Here is a 20278-nt window from a genome sequence, read left to right on the forward strand (position 1 = left end):
CTAAAAAGATTGAGAGGACTAAATCAACCATTTAACAAACCCCGTAATAGATTCTAAACTAATTTGAACATATAAATTAGAAATAATTGGACTTTATCATTTGGCTGCTTTTCAGATGAATTAAGGTTCTCAATGAAGAGCATATTAACTTTTTCCTTTTACTAAAACCCCATATGCTTTTAAAGCTTTCATGCAGAATCTTATTTGGTCACCTTCATTCCTCTGTCATCCTTCTCATCTCATCTTCCTGACTAATCCAGTTGTTTCAACTACACAGACCATAAACTGGAGAATTAAAAGTTTCATCTTGACCTCTTCAGCATTTGGCTCCTACTTAATTAGCCACTCATTTCCTTCTTAATTCCAGCAGCTTTATTGTTCTGTTTCAATGCTGCCCTAACTAACCAGTATTAATGGATTACAAGTAAGAAACTATTAAAATTAAGTGAGATAACATTCTATAACAACATATCAAGCCCACAAAGTAATCCAGAAGCACAGAAATGTGGTCTATACATATACAGACCTCTTTGTCTCTCCTTTTGGAGTGCATAACATCTGAAAAATATCCTTGGTCTCAAATGGAATTTTTAATGTACTACAAATACAAGCAAACTACAGAGTTTATTCCTTGAACCATACACACAGCTATACAATTCACAAAAGCATAATGTAACTATCTGGCAGAAAACATGCCACTGCAGCTGAAAACCCTCTATAACTCCTGAAATTCCCAGGCCTTCCAGCACAATATTGCTTCCTAGCTAAACAAGGGAAAGAAACCAATGCATTTGGTAAAGAAATCACAAGAGCAATATGTGCCTATAAGTCCTGCTATTGAGTTCTAGTTTTCATTTACACAGAAGAATCTCTCATCCATTTCCTGAACTACAACTCAACCTACTTCAAATTACAAAACCCTGGCACACTGTTGTCACTCCCTGTTAAACAAAACTAAGTAAACCTCTGACAATGTTCTGTTTCAAAAAATGGAGAAGAAAGAGCCCAATAACATGAACCAGTGAAACAATGGGAATCTGGGCTGCAGCAGAGTCACCTACCACATTCACAGTGCCACAAAGGAAGCTATCCAGCAGTCTTTCCCCAGAATAAAAAAATTTCCAGAATAAAAAATTCCCACCCATTGGGAGAAAGGGGGGTGGAAAAATAAGAGAGAGAGAGAAGAAAACCAACACAAAAAAAAGCAGGAAGGAACAAACAGAACATCTGAAGTTCTGTTATCTAAATATGCAATGAGATTGTGAGCTGACTCCTGGGCCTTTTGTGTAAATATCAGAAATCTGTAAAGAAAAAAGAAAGGTGGTTGAACTGTTTTCAGTAGTTTAGTATTTTTGAGTTAACATCCACAAGGGAAACTTGGAGGCAAGATGATCACAAATTTGGATGAGAAGTCATCAAGGAATGGCAAACACTAAATTGGCACTGCTTCCAAATACAGCAAAAATTAAATGTGTTTTATGCCACTGACACACCACACTACTGGCTACACAACTAACAAGTTAACAAGAGCTGCTATCTGAAACAATATATCTGAAAGAACTGTAATCAGGAAACTGGAAAAGCAATGAAGACAGAAATGCAATAGTGTGTGACTTCAGTTACCCACTTCATGCTACACCAGGATGCAGGAGCTAAGTGTTCAGACAAAGAACCATATACCTCTCTGAGAAACTTCTAATCTTCCAGTGAAGCCCCGAACTAATTCTCTGGATCAATGCTGGTTACAGATGATATCAGCTAGGTTCCTATCCAGGCAACTTTCATTTACAGGTGAGGAATAGAGTAGCTTTTCAAACAGAACTATTTTTAGGGGAGTTACAGATATTAATATTGTAAATTTTTTTTTATTATTCATTTAAATAAATTATGGATCTCTCAATATAAAACCAATGAACTAGCAAGTGTAGGTATTGCCCACAGATGAAGACAGCATTGCAGAAAGCAATCTAGGCTCAAAGGCAGAAAATTGCACATTAGCTAAACTTCATCCAGCACAAGCTGGCCCAAGTATAAAAAACATGGAAAAAAACTCCCATAACATAAAATGAATTACAATAGGGAAAACGATGTGGGGTTTTTGCAGTAAAAATTACACCTCACAAATCTGTGAGTGCTCTTTGAAGAAGATGAGATTTCCAGTGTATCTGGGTTTTTGGAGATTTACACTGGTTTTATACTAAAAGATCTTCATAAAAATGCTGCCACAGGATGAAAGGAAAGTCTTTGCATGAACTAAAGAAAACCAGTTCTAAGACTGAACACAAATGGCTTACATGGACAATTTTCAAAGGGCTGTAAGTCAGCAGAAGAGCTCTTAAGCACCTGAGCAAGGATTCAAACCATTAAAATTGCACCATATGTATTATGAAAGAGAGAATGAATAGCAGGTTGGGAAAGTCTGTTTAAGGATGTTAAAATAAAAATTTACAAAGCTCCATTATGTATTATCAAAACGTCTGCACAACCACAAAGAGCTAAAAATTTAAGAAGAGGAAACAATTTATTTCTCAAACAAAAATCTAGTGGGCTTATGAACAAAATTATCAAGACAGCAAACTGGAAATCAAACTTGAATCCAGAAACTTACTACTACTGACTACTGAAGGCCATTCCTTTTTATCCAGTTTTTCTGCATTCAGAAAACAGCTGGATAAAACTAATGTAAAATATTCCATTAAAGCTAGCAAGCAAAGAGATGCAATCTCTTATTCAGAGTCCGACAATCTGTAAACTGCTTGAACCTGGAGGTAACATGACACAATCCCTGCTTTGTTCCTTTCATTGTCCTTACTGTCTGCTACTGTCTGTTCTGATCTACACAACAATTTCACATAACATGAGTACTATTTCTTACTAAACAACAGTAGAAAGTACAATACAGTAAAATGAAAAGGGAGCTTCCATGAGCAAAATAATAACGCATTACAACATTAAAAGCTTTCTATCTTGTTGGTTTTTTTTTCATTTTTGAAAAGAGATCATAATGAAACTTAACAAAACTGTAGACATATTTAGAAATTAATTAGATCAGGAGTGGGTTTATTACAGAAGTTCAATGCTAAGAAGAAAACAAGTATGAAAGACTTAGAAGGCTTTTTTTAATTGGCACAAAATTGTAGTTGAAAAATACTACTATTAAAATCAGACCTCTCTCAGGAATACAAAAGCCTACCGTAAAAATCTAAATATTGCAGATATTCAGGTTTACATTCAACTTGCAAAATTCAAACAGCTGAATGCTCAAAATGTTTGTACTCTTATTTTCCAGTTTATGTAGCAGTGCAAACATTAATGTTTATAGTTTTTTTTAACCTCTAAATTATATAAGATTCCCTCAACTCCACCTTCTTACTCAGAAAAATCATTTATCATTGAAATGCTGCAGAAGACCTGACATGAACATATTCAAGAAACTTACATACACAGTTTTTAGCATGAGCTAAGACCATGCTTTAGAACCATGCTGTAATAACATGGTTTATTCAGAGTGTTCTGATGTGATTCATTTGATGGTGTCACAAGTACCAAATTTCCACTAGCATTGCCATCCACAGCTCCAAATACTAGATCACAGTGAAACATAACATTCCCTGCAAAATCTGTTATTAAACAGCTGGTCAAGAAAGCAAACAGCTTCTAAACAAAGACATGCAAAACCTTACTGACCTGTGTGTGTTTTAACATGACAATCCAGAGTGGATTTTACAGTGAAACTCTTCCCACATTCATCACACTTATACGGCTTCTCTCCAGTATGGATACGAACATGCCTAATAATTCCAGGATACATGTACAAGTGAAATTCTACTTTTATGTCAGTTTGTACAAATATTTATCTTCTATCTTATTAATTTTATTAATAAATTAAATACTTATACTAGCATTACACTAGGCAGAACAAGAAGATTTAAGTATTTGCATTTTCTTCAACAGATTTTTACATATTTTTATATGCAAGTATTAGAGAAAAAAACCTCAATTTATTCTAAAAATTCATAATAATAATAGCTTTCATACTGTGGGCAAATAAATATGAAAGAGCTGGATTAGTCATATTCAGAATATGTTACATTTTGACACATTTTTAAACCACTGTGAAAAAGAAAAATTTATGTAAATATTAGTCAAACTTCAACTTGGGCATAAAGAGTTATATGAAATTGTAATTCCAAAAGTTTCTGGTGAACTATACAGCAAATTAAAAACATATGAACATATCCCATTCCTCACCTGACTAAATCACTGGGTTTTTTAAAGCTCTTGGGACAATAACTGCAACAGTTGGCATATTTGGGCTCTGCTTCCAGTTCTGCTTGCTTATCTTTCATCTCACTAATTCTGTCTTTCTCTGCAGCTGACTGGACAAGAACTTTTTCTGACACAGTGGCACTTTCTTGAGGCCTAATCTTTGCCAGTTCTGCTGTCTCTTCTTCTGTAAAAGTTATGACACCAGGACGAGATTTTCTGGAAGTTCTTTCAGAGCTTTCATCATCATCTTCAACACATGCAACTATTAAGTTAAAAAAAAAATCAAACCAAAATAAAAACCACATTTCTATTCAGTTTAATCTGTCAGCTGAAATTACAAAAAATAGAAGGGTTTATTATTAAACACACAGCCACTACATTTTGTGCTTGGACTTGCACTGTTATGGACTTTAATCTCTTTTAGAGGTCTAACTACTCATGTCTGTACTTCATTTTAAAAAAAGCTGGATTTATAATTCTTATCTTTATAATAACTTACACAGGTTAAGTAATACAGGACAAAAGATCTACTTTAGTGACATAATAAAATAGCTATGTTACATACAATACCTTTACTGTGCTGAACAGATCCTGGAAAACTAGTTTATTTAAACAATTCAGATAACAGAGAAATTTCAGCAGCTCTAAACAGCAGACATTATCCATGCTGGAAGGTTATTTTGTACCATCACTGTTATAGCATTCATGTAATCCACCAAAACATCTGCATTTCTTATGTAGTAAGGACTGTAAAAATAAAAATGAAATCATTTACCTCCTCCTCCTGTATCTGTAGCTGCTGCTACAGCTGAGGAGACTGCCTGATGTTTTTTCATATGTTTTTTGCAGTGAACAGTTGTTCGAAAGCTTTCATCACAGAATGGGCACTTGTAAGGCTTCATGCTCATGTGAGTTGCCATGTGCCTGGTAAGGCTGCCATTAGTTGTGAAGGAGGTATTGCAAATGCTACAGCTGAATGCTTTAACTCCTTAAAGTAACAGAAACAAATAAGTAGCATGCTATTTGTTTAAGTTTACTCACACAGGACATTTACAAAATCCAAACATGAGTTAAGCTAATAATAGAGCTGGTATATTCTGTTTACCTGTATGAGTCTTCTCATGTGACTTAAGAACTCCCGAGGAAACAAAACCACGGCCACAGAGTTGGCATTTATAAGGTTTCTCACCAGTATGTGATCGTACATGTTGCTTCAAATGGCTGGATTTCTTAAAACCCTTGTTGCAATATTCACATCTGTTAGAAGAAAATAGTTTTCGTTAGTTTAATGTAGTTATTAGGCATAATAATTACATAATAATTACATGTAATAATTAGCCATTCAGGAAATTCTGTGACAAAAGCTAGAAGTGTAACATACCTATATGAACGCCTACTTTGATCTTCATTATCCTCAAGAAAATGAGGCCTTTGGGTGTGCAATTCAAGTTCTTCCTGTGGTGACTGGTCTTGCATCAAGCGAGTGGTCTAAAAATCAAAGCCTCAAGTGAATTTCAGTAACATAGTATTTAAATATAGTCTCACAAACAGGCAAGAAAAAAATTACAGCATTTACAGTCAACACAAGTAACTAAATTTATGCTTTCATGCATTTTGATAGGAAATTAAGAGTGCAGTGTAATACCTCACTCTTCCATACTGAGAAGGAAAGTATAAAAATGTTCAGCTACTGAACTGGAATAAACAGACAACATAGTACACTTACACTACCCTGAATCTCCACAAAAATGTATCTAAATTGTATACATTTACTAGTGTTTGAAGAGTTAAATTTAAAACTAGACCAGACATTTTGAATACTGAGTAAGCAGCAAAACACAGTGCTGCTGACAAACTTCACTACTTTCTGAACACTCCTGTAAGTAAAAGCCACAACAAAATAATCCTTGAGAGAGCAAGAAATTTCAAAATTGAAGACAAGGAAATTCCGAAGCCTGTAGGCTGGAATGACTCAAACTCTTCCACATCCTAAAATCCACATCAGTTCTCTGACAACATGTGCACTTTGCAAACAAGCTTCAAGAGACAGCAATTCCTAGAAGTCATCTTGGTAAATACATTGCAACAGATTGTCTTCATGCTAGGTACTTCTAATGTCATAAAAGTTATAGTTAAACTGTATTTTTAGCAATTGAGCCCTTTTACAAATTTAACTAAATGACAAGCATGCAAAAACATCATACACTGCATTATGCAAGCTCCATGAATGATGACAAAGATTTGTAATGCTTTTTTAAATTGCTTGATCATATGTGTCTATAAACATATAGATTGAATAATTAGAAGATAATATAATGAAATAATGTTAAATTATTTCATAACACTATATCCTCTCCTTAGTTTTAAAGTCACAATCCAACATTATAGTACTTTTTTAAGTCTAGAGCATCAAAACATGCACTTCCTTTTCAGAAACTGTAGTCAAAGCACTTATCCTCTCCTCATGTTTCTAATTTCCAGTTGTTAAACACAAGCAATCTAGAGAAGAAATCCCAGAACTTTTCTGACTTCTTGTTTTACCTAATCATCAATGAAACAGTGCAAGAAAGTCAAAACTGAACACAGAAAAATTAATCCTGCCTTCAAGTAGTACTTACTACATTAATAGTGTCTGTATTTGGAACCTGAAGAAGGGCTGGTGGATGATAACTCGTTGAAAGAGCCTGAGATTCAAGTGTGCTTGAATCCTGCAGCTGTTGTACAGCTGCAAATTGACTCTGTTGATTGTAGTTGTCATTCACAGTAAAACCTGCAGAAATTAAACAGTCATAAACGTGCAAAATACACTGATTTGGACTTTGAATAACACCACACTTTTCTGAAGACTACCTTCAAAAGAGAATAAGTAGCATTACCATATAGTAATAGTTGTACTCTTCACTGTTGAGCATCAAAACATACACAAGTTTCTGGCATCTACATAATAGGCATAACAGGGTTACTTACCGTTAGCTGGAATTCTATTGGAAAATCTCCTCCACAGAAAAACACTGTTTGAAGTTCCTTCAGGGTGCCACAATTACCTTAGAGCCATTGAAATTTTGAATTTCTTGTATGTAAGCATGCATGTGTCAAACAGGTTGACCCATCTCCCTTTATCCACGTTGGTACCACGCTCCCTTAACTACACTGGAAGCCGATCACAAGGATGCAAAGCTCAGTGGGGAGGATGGCGGGTGAGTGGAGGAGATGACCCAATAGGAGAACTCCAGTTTCTGACAAAGTAACCCCATTTTCTCCTACTTTGGATCTCCTCCACATATCCCCACTCTTTAGATAATAGTAGAGTAGAGCCTCTCAAAGGCAAACTGCAAAGTAAAAAATAAACACATTTTTATTCGCATTTCAGGTATAAAAGCCTGAAATTTTTATTTCATTTTGTTCTCCTGAAATAGCAGGTCTTAATCATCTTTTCTAAATCAATGAATGAAATGATAGCACCAATTATTGAGAGCTCAGATTGCAGTGTTTTTGATGCTATTAGAGATGTCCTTTTACCAACCCTTTTAAATCTTAATACTTCCAGTATTAAAAAATAGTCCATAATGTCATGTGGAAAAAATTAAACCACAAGTATCAGTAATTAATGTATGGGCAACAATTTCAGTACTTCTGTGCAGTTTGCCTTTAGCGGACAAAAAGGGTAAAGATTATGAACACAGGGTAGAAACAAACCCACATCAGATGATCACAGCATCAAAGGCCAAAAAGCAATGCTTAAAGAATGTTTTTGAGCAACAGTAAAACAAAAACCTGGATCTGTTGAGTTTAAGCAGAAATGTTCCCAAGAGACACTTTCCACAGCAGAAGAATATTGTAATCAGTAGAGAACAAAACCCCTATTTGTAGGCTACTGCTTAGACCATGGAATGAAAACTCAAGAATGTAAATAAATCTTGAAAGCATTATTAATCAGGTCATAACTAGTAACCAAACTTAATGCTGAAACTCACATATTATTTTCTCTCCTAGAAGTACCACAAGAGTACAAGAAAAAAAGATCCTAAAAGCTGGACCTTGTACCTCAATTGGCTTTTGTGAAATGACAAAAAAGTAGCCTGAAGAAAGAAGTGAAAACTTCTGCATTGATAAGAGGGCTGCTAATTTCTACTTCTCAAATTAATTTTAGAAGTATCTTTATAGAAAAATGACGTTCCCACTACATGGGATGAGAATACAAAAAAACAAGACTCAAGAAACTGAAGCAAAGTGATGTTACTTACATGCCCTACATAAAAAAAACAACTACTAAATATACTATGTAAAAACCTGAAATTTCTTATTTAATCAGTAGGTATATTTTACTAGCTAAGAAGGAAAAAAGAAGTTACTGTACTATGACCTATTTCATTTCACAATGTTTGAATGAATTATTGAGATTCTGAAAAATTTCCCAGGATCATACAGCAATATGCCCAGGAAGAGCATTGAATGTGGAGGTATTTGAGGACAAACTGAAGAAAGAAATGCTACTTCTGAAAGTAGTTTGGGAATAAATACAAACCAAAGCTGTAACAAGAATATACACGATGCATCCCCATTTTGCTCAATTCCTAGCGTAAGGGTCAATTTCCTCTCAAAATTTAATAAAGATCTGACAATTTTGAGCATTCTAAAAGCATTTGCTACTGCCATACTATTTCTATAGAACAATACTAAAAAAACCCCATGCCACCAAACACCAGAATCCAGACATTGTCTGAGAAAGAAATTTCACAACCTTTATTTTCTGCTCTTGTTTTCATCACTGTATGTTGTTTTCCAGAAGCTTCTGATCTATCTTAAAAGAACAGAGAGTATCTTATGCCCTGTATAATAAGGGGAGCCTCTTACTACAAAGTCCTCTAAACTTGGAATTGGATTTGGTGTTTTTCAGTACAAGTAATCATTCGTGTAGCTTGGGATTTTTTCAGATTTAGGATATCATCCAACCTTTTATCTCCAATATCAACAAAACATAGCAAAAAACAGAATACTCTGGAAATAATTTTACTCATAGAAAGATGTGTCTTGCATGTGAAAATGAGAAAACAACAGTATGATTGTTTGTAGTAAATACAGTATTTAATTCAGAAGAAATTTCACATCTTTACTGACAGATCTTTTAAATTCTAACACTATAAACATTGATATGAACATGTGCATCTCAGCAGGGATCAGTGACTATCAATTACTTGTTCTGCAGGTTTGCTTCTTAGGCAAAGGAAACCAGCTGGACAGTACTGACTGCAAATATGTGTAAACAGCTACTGCAAGATCAGTATTCTAAGTCCTGAGATTGCAGATCAGCTTCTTAGGAAAGCAAATAGTATTCTGGTGGCAAGGGTATGTTTGTATGGGCTATAGAATTAACATTTGGACTTCTGGTTTTTCAAGATCATTTACCTATCACCACTATTTGAATTATCATTCAACCATGCTTACAGGGACACCTTGAAGGAAGTAAAGGTGATATAATTTATATGAAAACACATTTGCTGACAGGTGATATTCAGTAACTCAAAGACAGTTTCAGATAAAAGACACATTTTTTGTTCTGACTTCACTTAAAAATCTTCAAATGAAGATTAATACACTACAAAGAACTTAAGTCCTTTTCCTCAGCCTCCAAATCTAGCTCAAATGAATAATTTGATACTGTAGCACCCTCACAGGATATGCACTTCTTTACAAGTCTGAACATTTGAAGAAAATAACCTATCTGAATAAACAAGAAATTCAACAGAAGTATTACAAACAAACCTGAAAGAAGAAACTAAGTTTTGCCAGGTCCATGCAGACCTAGAGATTACCCTCATCTGTCTAAAATGCAAAGTTGGGGTTTTTCCCTCAAAAAAGGAAAAAGAAAAATCAAACAACCTTTCAAAGACTTTTTTTAAACTCCCACATCATTTTATTAATAAACATTGAATCAAAATATTTAATGAAGAATATAGCCTATAAATATAAAGAATAAAAAAGACAGTGTTTTAAGCTTGAATGTTCTGCCTAGCTGATAGGAAAAAGGAATTAGGAGCATGAAGCACAGATGCAGACATAGGGAGAGGGTCGACCAATTTAACGCATGCATCCGCGCAAATGCTTACCTACCTGAAATTCAAAAATTTTGAAGGGCTCCAGGATCTTCAAGGAAACTTCAAAGAGTTGGGAATCTGTGGATGAGATTCCAAGTAGAATAGGAGACATCTTATACAAATGAGACTTTAAAATGCCCACACCACACATGTTCTGCTTCTCTGAACCAATTGTACAACATATTGATGATCAATCTAGATTTCTGATGATGAAAGAATTGTTTTGTGGGTTCCAGGAGCTTTTTCCCTCCCCAAGAAATCATTTGATATTTATATAACACAGAAGACACACATACACAGAAACTGATGAAACAAGAGTTACTTATTGGGTTTATAAATTCTAAGGAGCCATTAAAATATACCAGACAAAACCCACTCTTCACAATAATGTAGAACAAAAGGCTGCTTTTTTTTCCATAGTGTCTTCTCATTCATTTGAAAAACTGTAAAAGCCAAGCAATGAAAATAAGCACAGTATTTTAAGAGGATCTGGATCAGTCTTGTTTAATAAAGGTGGAGACTTTAATTTTCTTTTCTTTACATGCAAAGCAGCACAACCTAGAGAATTAAAATTGGCAAATTATACTATTTCTTCACAGTGTGATACAACTTACCACAGTCAATTAAGTTTTTACAAATGATATCGTACAATTACAAGGGAATGAAACTAAGAACAGAGAAGTTTGTGCACATAGAATACCAATTACTGGTTATCAGCTACAGAAAGTTATTTCCTGGAGTCAGAAACAAGGAGATCAAGGGATAAGCCAGCGATGTTTCCAAATCAAACAAATGAAAACCCCTTGAATATTCCCCACCTCAGCAACAGCCCCCCTGCCAGAAAACCCAAAACAACGACCAAGAAAACCCCAAAACAAAATTAGTAGCTTCATAATATGTAACAATTCAAGAAATCCAGCTGTGAAAAGCAAAAAAAGACAGTAATTTCTTTACTATTTGCAGGCTACACACACTTACACATACTTCTCCGTATTTTAGGGGGAAAAAATAGTTTCCAAGTGCTTACAATGTCTTAGTTTGCTAGTTTCATTGCTCTATAAAATATAAAAAGAAACCACTGTGGATAGGTGAAAGGATGATTTTTATCTGACTGTATTTTGCATTGTATTTTTCCAAAATGAATCCCAGTAGCTACTCACTCAAATCATAAGACTGTGTTTCTGATCATCTCAGGTTATGAGCATGTATATCAAGGGAGAAACCTGTGCAAACTGCCTACTGCCACAGCAAGTTCAAACACAATCAAGGAAAGAATCTTATATGTTTCACTATAAAACCCATACTGTAATGACTAGACATCGGCTCATAAAAGCAAAAAAAAAATTAAGTATTCATAATATTCTAGCAAGTATAGCTTCAGAATGGTAATTTTTTTCCAAGTTCTCTGCATTGCAGTTACTTTAACTGCAGATGCCCACTTTAAAAATGTTTTATCATAGCTATGCTGTAAAGTCAGATTTATAAAACTGCTTTTTACCTCCTTTATTTATTACTAACCTTGTGATAAGCTCTGTTGATCAAATGGCTGCTGTGTTATAGTCTGTTGTTCAAACTGAGTGATGTTTTCCTGTAAAGCATGCTGGGATGTCACAAATCTATCTGAAATGCGGAAAGGAAGGAGAGGGAAAAGGGGGAAAGAAAAGGGAAAAATATCAAGAAAAAAATATGTAATTAAATGTGTATTTCAGTAGTTTTGAAACCTCCATATTTTACAGTCATCCAAATTTTCACATTAAAAAGAAACTAAACAATTATTAGCTGAAAAGGTATTCAAATCTTTGTTTATAGTACATTTTATTTATATTCCCTCGTTGTACTCAATAACTCACTGCACCATGAAAAAGGGCAAAGCAAAACCAAAATACTTTGTTCCACTATTACAAATAAAATAAGAACATGGAACGTTCACCTCAAACCACAGGTATTACTTTCTAAGTAGACTATAAAGCAGAGCTTTTTAATAATCAGAGAACTGACATGGTAAGGTTTTGCAGATGGATCATTTCTTTTGTATATTTGTTTAGTAGTTTTGCTTGTGACAACTAAAGGGTGCAATAGTAAACGTAAACACCAATGAATGAAACTGTACCATATACTTTAAGTATATAGTAAGTAGACTTTACTCCATGTATTTTTGTAGTTCCTGTCAAGAAGCAATTATTTGAGAAATTGTAAGCTTACCTCATTATAAACCTTATCATATTTCAAATACTCACCCTCATCTTGCTCTAAAGGCTGATCAGCCAATTCTTGTTCTAGTGCTGCTTCTTCTGTGCCTACTACTGGCTGCTGGTCTAACTCTAAAATAGCCTGCTGATCTGTTGCAACAGTTTCTGACTGCTGTAGCTCATCACTTTGAATCTCCACCTGCATTTGTGTAGAAACATGAATGCTCTGCTGATGTACTGTAGAATCATCTATTGAAGAAGACTGCTGATTCTGCTGAAGTTGCTGTGCAAGTTCATATCTACAAAGTAAGGTGAGAAAGTCTTTATGGTTTCAGCTAGACATTTATCCTATTTATATGAACAATTTTTTATTTTTACTGTACACCACAATTTACTATACCTGCAAAGATACCCAAGGTTTGCTACCCATAAATAAAAATCCTTATTAAAACATATACAGGTGCTACATAGCAAAGCTGCCTTTCCAAGCATCTTTAAGGAATGGCTGCTGAATTACATTGGAAGACTTATACAAATATTGCAAGCATACCTATGAGTCTTCATGTGTTTTTTACAGTTGAGTGATGTTTTGAATGTTTTTTGACAGTAGGGACACATATATGGTCGAAGGTCATTATGGATCCCCATGTGCCGCCTGAGGCTACCACCAGTAGTGAAGGCCCCGTTGCACACAACGCACTTGAAAGCTTTCAATCCAGTATGTGTTCTAATATGTGCTTTCAGAACTCCAGCTGACACAAAACCTCTTCCACACTGAGAGCACTTAAAAGGCTTTTCACCTGTATGAGACCTTTTTAAGAGAAAGCAGAAGTTAAAATAGATTTAAATGTTTGATTTGCAAAGTTATTTAAGGACTCAATTGTAAAATGAGCGAAATAAACCAAACTAAGGTGACAACTGTATGGATGGAAGAGGCCCCAACTAGGAAAACCAAAAATTAAACTTTATTAAGATAAACAACCTGGCAGGGCTAAAAACAATACTGAGTGTAGTTTTAATGATGTTGTATAGTCCAATCTCCTTTTCTGATCGTACTTTGTCTCCATCACAATATTTGGGTTTAATGTTTCCATTCCAGATGGTGCAGTAGTTCTCAAGACTAGTATATTATCACTCACATGTATTTTCCTCAATTCAGCTAACAAACTGTCCACAAAAGTTTGGAGAAAAAGACATGGTTCTCCTTATATAGACTACCACTACACTTAACAACAAAACTCTTGGGAAAAGAACTGTGTCCATCCCGAATACCTCCCAAACAAGGCAAAACCTGTCTCTCATAATGCTATGTGAAAAAAATATTCAAGCTTCTTGTTTATCAAAGTACATAGCACTCACTATATCATTCCTTCTAAAAGTGCTAGGGGAGTTTCCCTTTAGGACTACACTGATATACAAAACGGACAGAAGGAAAAGTTAGGAAATGAAATGGAACGCAACATTAATTTTAAGGGTTACATCCCAGGAGAGAGCTAGAAAGAAGGCAATGGGAATGCTAGGAAATGGAAGATAAAAGAAGCAAGGTTTAATAAAATCAGGAAAAGTAAGGGACAGCTTATGATTACAGTAACCTTCGAAGTCTATGACCACCACATCAGAGACCAAAACAAAGTATATGACGGACATGAAGATTACTCTTTTTCTACCAATACACATGATAACAATTAGCAGTAGAGTATCCTGACCTTCCTTGGTGTGCCTGGGGGATTATTTGACACACTATTCACAATCACTGCTCTACTGAAAATACCTACTACAAGTTTCCCTCTTTTTCAGAGAGGGAAAGAAACTTTGTAAGCAATGATCAGCACTACGCCATGAGGACACACTGTCCACAAAATTATCAAGCAAAGTAATTTAATAACAGCAATGCCAATTTACAAAGAGCAAACATGTGACAAGAAAAAGTTTCTAATTCCTCCACAACTCTTAAACAAAGCCAGGCTTCACTCAGTACTCAGTTGAAAGATCAAAGAAACACAGCAGCAGGCGATTGGTAGCCACATCCTATTTTTTCATTTTCAGTATAATTCAAAATTATTTTCATTTAAATCAATCCATCTGGAATGTGTCTACAGAAGACAATGAGAAATCTAGGTAGGATATTACAAAAGAAAAGATGGGATATTGTAAAGCTTCCCTTCCTCCTGTGAAGACAGCATATAAAACCCAAGAACTGTTTCAAGGCAATGTGAGAACTTAAAAATACAGAACTTGAGTTTTAAAGAGAGTATGAGGAGCTCACCATGACCTAAGCTGGAGAGAGTGAGAAAGCAGTACAGAGCTTACACTGCAGAAACAAGCAGATTGCCATCTGCTTGTATGGACTCTTCCCTTAAATTCCAGTAACCATCTTTGGTGGGGTTTTTTCATATTTCTTCTTCTAGTTGTTTATAGCTTGTAAGTCAGAGAGCACTGTTTTATACCTTGACTAAATGTTTAATCTAATTGCCTGCAAAAACACAACCCAATGTAACTTTGAAGCTACTCTTCTTCTCAAAAAAAGACTGGATTAGTTCCCTCCACTGGTTCTTCTACAATATAAATTTTTCTATGACTACATGACTGTGGTTCTAACAAGCACTGAATATACAGACCTTGAACTGAGCTTCAAGCAACAAAATGAACCCCAGCAACATTTACTCAATTACAATTTAAGCTCCAATTCTTTTAGGTTTTAGGAGTTACATACAAAGCAGAGAATCTGGAGTATGCAATTACAAAATTACCACAAGAATTCACAAACAATGCTTTTTATTTTCTATACACGGTTTTGGAAGAAAGAATTCAAGTGTCAGTAAACTTAACTGCACATTGAACACAACCACTTATACTGCTAGAACTGCACATAGCCATGAGTTAGTCCAAAGCCCCTCCAACTCAACAACAAAAAAAAAAATCAATTATCACTTGTTCAGTGTTTAAGAGATGGTAAAAAAAGTCTTTTCAGTGAATACCATATAAATGTAATGTCTTTCCACAAATTTGTTATCGCATACATTTCCTTTCTTGATTGTGTTTATTTTACCTGATGTGTTGTTTAAGATGACAAGATTTTTTATAGGCTCGATGGCAATAGTAGCATTTGTATGGTCTCTCTGCATTATTCACAAAATTACTGTTAAAATAGTTTTGGAAGACCTGGCTATTCCTCGGGATTGGCTGGATAAGACCTGCATACATAAACACACCAACAGAAAAAATTGATTGGTAAAGTTATTCCAAGGATGCAATAGTCTGAAGAGCTAGTACTTGAAAAGAAAGCATGACTGAACTTGTAGTATCGAAAAATATAAAGAAAATGTGCATGTTTTCAGCATTTACTTAAAATTATGCATACATACAGCATTATGGATATTATACTGTACATGGTATTTTAATGGTAAGTTCTCCTTTTATCCACAGGTCCACTTCACTACAGTAGCACCCTTGTCTAAAATGAGCATTAACTTCTTCTAAAGTTGACAGTTATGAATTCGTCACTGATCAAATAATATCTTCTCCTTCTAACCTCTACCTTAGCAAATGATATTTAATCAATTTATATCAAGTATTATCAGGTATACAACTTGGCAAATATTTAATATGCCTTTTGTGAAAAGCATTGAAACAGATAGAGAACAATTTGCAGACTTTTTAAATAGACTTTTAGAAAAATTAAGACTATTACAGAAAGCAAAATATATATCCACAAAAGTGCCACTCAAAGATTAACACTATTACAAAGTAACATTATTAGATTCTTGACACCTCTAAAAGAACTAAAATTCTTTTTTGGGGGGAAGGAGTAAAAATGTGGAAATGTTGTCAGGGGGTGTAAAAAACATGACACACCTTCTAGATAAACAGTAGAACTTATTTTTACATAGAACATTCTAATATCAGCAGAGTTCATGTGTTATCAGCATCCATAGGAAACAACTTCTACAGTCTTTCTTCTTAATATTAATCTTTTTCCAAAAATTGGACTTTGATGGTGCAGATCTTAATTGTGTTGAAGTGGACCTTCTCTTCAGAATTGAGAAATGGGATTATACTTGCTTCTGGGGTTCACTCAAGAAAGAAATACTGCGTGATCTGTCTGAAGCTGTCAGTTAAGTTTTTGAAAAATTTAAGTTTCTTCTATATGATACCAAAATAACCCCTACTCTTGCTTTCAGTAACTCCTGGATGCAGTGAAAGCAAAAGGATGTTTAAAGAGTGATAAAAAATTTTATTGATATAAGATAAAGGTATTACCAATGTAAGATTCCACCACAAAAATGACTGTATGATAGATAAGCCAAGGGTTAGCATTAGCAGACTGTTCAATCAAACAACAAAGAGTAAACACCTCACCCACTACATTGACCTCTACTGGACAACTACATATTGCTTTGTACAACTTCTTCCAAAAAGCAGTTTAACATAATCTTGTGACAATATTTATACAACAGAATTATAATAACTGGATGAGTTCTCCAAAGCAGGTTCCAGAATTAAGCTGCCTTTTTTCTGAGATATGACCACGAATGATAACTACTAATTCAGTTGAGATCATAATTAAAACAAATACTTAAAACACATGTAACAGACTGACTCATTATTATCTGCAACCTTTATTACAAATGTTGATTGAGACATGATCATCTTGAGAAGACTCTTGGTCATGAGTTGTCATCTCCTCTAAACCAACGGTCTAATAATACTCAAATTAAACTCCCAAAATAAAAATGCACGTGGCTTCTTAACTGTAAATAAAAAAATACCCTTCTTATTAATTCTAGTGCAAGCAAACTATAAAATATGGCACTTTGCTAAAGTTTTTGAAGACTTATTTCAACAAGCATCTTTACAAGTGAGCTCTGAATGCTTTTGCTTGACTAAAATGCAGCCTTTATATTCCACTGAACTTCAAATTTCAAGAGAGTATGGATTTAGTCGCTCTTTACCTAAATCAGTTATGAGTATGGGCTCTTGCAAAGGGATGTCTGGTACTGGACCACTTGACTTTCCTACTCGAACCTTTGTGGGTTTACGTTGATGTCGCAGCTTTCTTAGCTCTGTATGTTTGAAATGTGAAGTGATATGAGTTTTCCGATGGCCCGATGTTCTGAACTTCTTGTCACAGTGAGGACAAGCAAAAGGCCTAACACCTGCAAAAGAGGAAAAAACAAAAAAACCTTAAAATGTTATTTCCATCAACCTAGAAATGTAGGTTTAGAATACAGATTCTCTTTTCTGTGATTTTTTTTTTGCTTTCTCTCATAGTGTTTATTGTAACACAGGTTCTCAAAACAGATCCATAAAACTCAATCAAAATAACAACTAATCTGCTGAATGGCTAATTGACTGAACACATCACTTGAAGCAAATTTGTTATCAAAAAACTGGATGAAGCAAAACTGACAGCAAATTTCAAATGTTTCAGAAGCTGTCCTAAGAATTGCACATGGCAAGTTAAAAGTCCTTCCAAAACAAACTTTTTAAAAATTGTGAGAAAAAGGAATCATCAAACACAGACAAGTATAACAGGATATATATCCTGTTATATAACAGGATAAAAGAGAGGGAACAGGGATGTAACAAAGTCAAAAAAATTCAAAAAAATCAAGTCAAAATCCACCTCTGAAAACATCAACTCTCATGACAGTCAAAAAAGCATGCCAACAAAAGCATTAAAGAAAGACCTTTTTAATGCAAAATCCAGTAGAAATATCTCCTTGAGAGAGATTTCCTATAGCACTTGCTAAGTAAGAGACAGGCAAAGCTGAACAACTTTCTGGTTTTGTTCAAGGGGAAATCCTGGACTTAAAAGACTAGTAAATATGACCAGGTATTATGAAGATAGCTTTTATCAAGTTCAATCACAAGCAGAAAATATGTATAAGAATGAACCATTCTTCACAATGCAATAAATGAAACATTATCTGAAAGTACAGAGCAGCTCCATAAACACTGGACTACCTGTTTTCCAAGCCACCTAGTGCTTCTGCCACTCTGAATTAATCTGAATGCTTGTATGAAGTAAGCCTGACTAACAGAAAAAAATATTGGTTTACAAGTTTACAAAAAAAAAAAAAGTGGAAGACTTTCTGCAGATGAACCAACATTGATATTTCATGGATGAAATACATCAAACTATAAAACATGTTGGATCCCAAATGCACTTAAGCAAATAAATTATACTTTTGCAGAAGGCAATTATATAAACAGGAATTAAAGGGAAGAGCAGCACATTTATCTTGCTGAAACTTTATTTACCTGAACGAACAAAGACAGAACTTGGAAAACAACCAGGTAACCTACCAAAAGCAGAAAATTCATTGCTCTTTATGGAAAGGATAGTTCAATTACATAAAAACGTTTTGAAGCCATCATATGTAAACAAAGACCATATGATCTGAGGAGTTCTAGGATATTCACTGTAAGATGCTGGAAACACGTAAGCTGGTGAAAACATGATGCAAACTGTAATGTAGAAGATAAAATGGGAAGCAACCAGCCCTGAGCGTTACAGTAATATTATAAAAAAGTGTGGGGAGGAGGGAAGATCAAGAGCAAATATTAGAGATGACTGGGGATAAGTAAAATCAGAACTCAAATTGCAAGAGTATGACTCTTCAGAAAGCACAGTTCAGAACAGTGATACTAGAAAGGAACAACAGCTGACTCATAATCAGAAAATAAAACGTCAATGTTTTTTGTAAGAGCCCAAAGTTTCAAAGCCATGAAACACTAGAAAGTTATGACAAAAAATGACACTCATGATGTACAACACTAAAATAGTACATTCTCGGATTGATATTAACAATGACGTGGCAGACATGTCTACCACTTACATTTCACAGTCTTTACTTATTCAAGTCCCACCCACATCATAGAATACACAAAGCCATCTCAAGGCCTTACCTGTATGCAGGCGAATGTGAACTTTTAAACTCCCTGAGGTGGAAAAGCTTTTCATACAAAATTGGCACTTGAAAGCTTTAATGCCAGTGTGTGTTTTTATGTGTGCTGTTAGAGTGCTCTTCACGGCAAAGGCGCGGAAGCACTGGGGACACTTGTATGGCTTCTCATGGGTGTGAATGCGAATGTGGCGCACTAAATCGCTTGGTTTTTTAAATTCTTTAGAGCAATATGGACAAACATGCCACCTGATTCCATTTTCTTCACGTATAGAACCTGAAACAAAGAATATCAAAATGAATGCTTTTTAAACCTTCTAACAGTTCTTGAAAACTCCCACTACATTGACGTTATTGTACGAAACAATCAGGCCACAAAAACACTTTGTGAAATAGATGCCATCACAACACGCTTCAAAGAAGATTAACTTCTCTATCACATATATTCTATTTTATGAAAATGGTGATGGGCTGTAAAGACAAAAAAAACCCAATCAAGTATATTCAAGATAGATGTTAAAAGCTTTCTCAAGATGAATTAGAACTTGATAAAACGTTGTAAATACAATATAATATACCAATTAACTTATAAATAAAATATCTAACACAAATTTATACAACAATGACTGTAAATCCTTAACCACAACCACACCAGATTATTTTACGTACTTAACACTTACCTAACTGGAGGAGATACTTTGCTTGACCCCCTCTTTTGCAAATTCAGACTAAAATTACATTTTGTAAACTTGTAAAGGAAGAAAGACTGCACGAGTCTTTCTAATAGATTAACAATTCAAGACTACTTTTTTTATAA

At 34.6% G+C, this 20278-nt stretch overlaps 1 protein-coding gene across 3 annotated transcripts in view; it reads right to left on the bottom strand.

Annotated features, from left to right (window-relative positions):
* The window catches only part of ZNF236 (zinc finger protein 236), a 64280-nt gene that overhangs the window by 20463 nt on the left and 23539 nt on the right, over positions 1-20278 (bottom strand). For all 3 annotated transcript variants that reach the window (XM_031055656.1, XM_031055655.1, XM_031055657.1), the window contains exons 10-21: positions 19466-19738; positions 17506-17709; positions 15603-15747; positions 13104-13364; positions 12602-12852; positions 11883-11984; positions 6888-7039; positions 5651-5757; positions 5375-5526; positions 5045-5257; positions 4252-4531; positions 3688-3791 (exon numbers count right to left, since the gene is read on the bottom strand). In XM_031055656.1, the coding sequence (XP_030911516.1) occupies positions 3688-3791; positions 4252-4531; positions 5045-5257; positions 5375-5526; positions 5651-5757; positions 6888-7039; positions 11883-11984; positions 12602-12852; positions 13104-13364; positions 15603-15747; positions 17506-17709; positions 19466-19738 (2244 nt within the window). The remainder of the gene's footprint in view (positions 1-3687; positions 3792-4251; positions 4532-5044; positions 5258-5374; positions 5527-5650; positions 5758-6887; positions 7040-11882; positions 11985-12601; positions 12853-13103; positions 13365-15602; positions 15748-17505; positions 17710-19465; positions 19739-20278) is intronic.

This window comes from Geospiza fortis, unplaced genomic scaffold (assembly GCF_000277835.1).
Source record: "Geospiza fortis unplaced genomic scaffold, GeoFor_1.0 scaffold206, whole genome shotgun sequence".
Classification (NCBI taxonomy): domain Eukaryota; kingdom Metazoa; phylum Chordata; class Aves; order Passeriformes; family Thraupidae; genus Geospiza; species Geospiza fortis.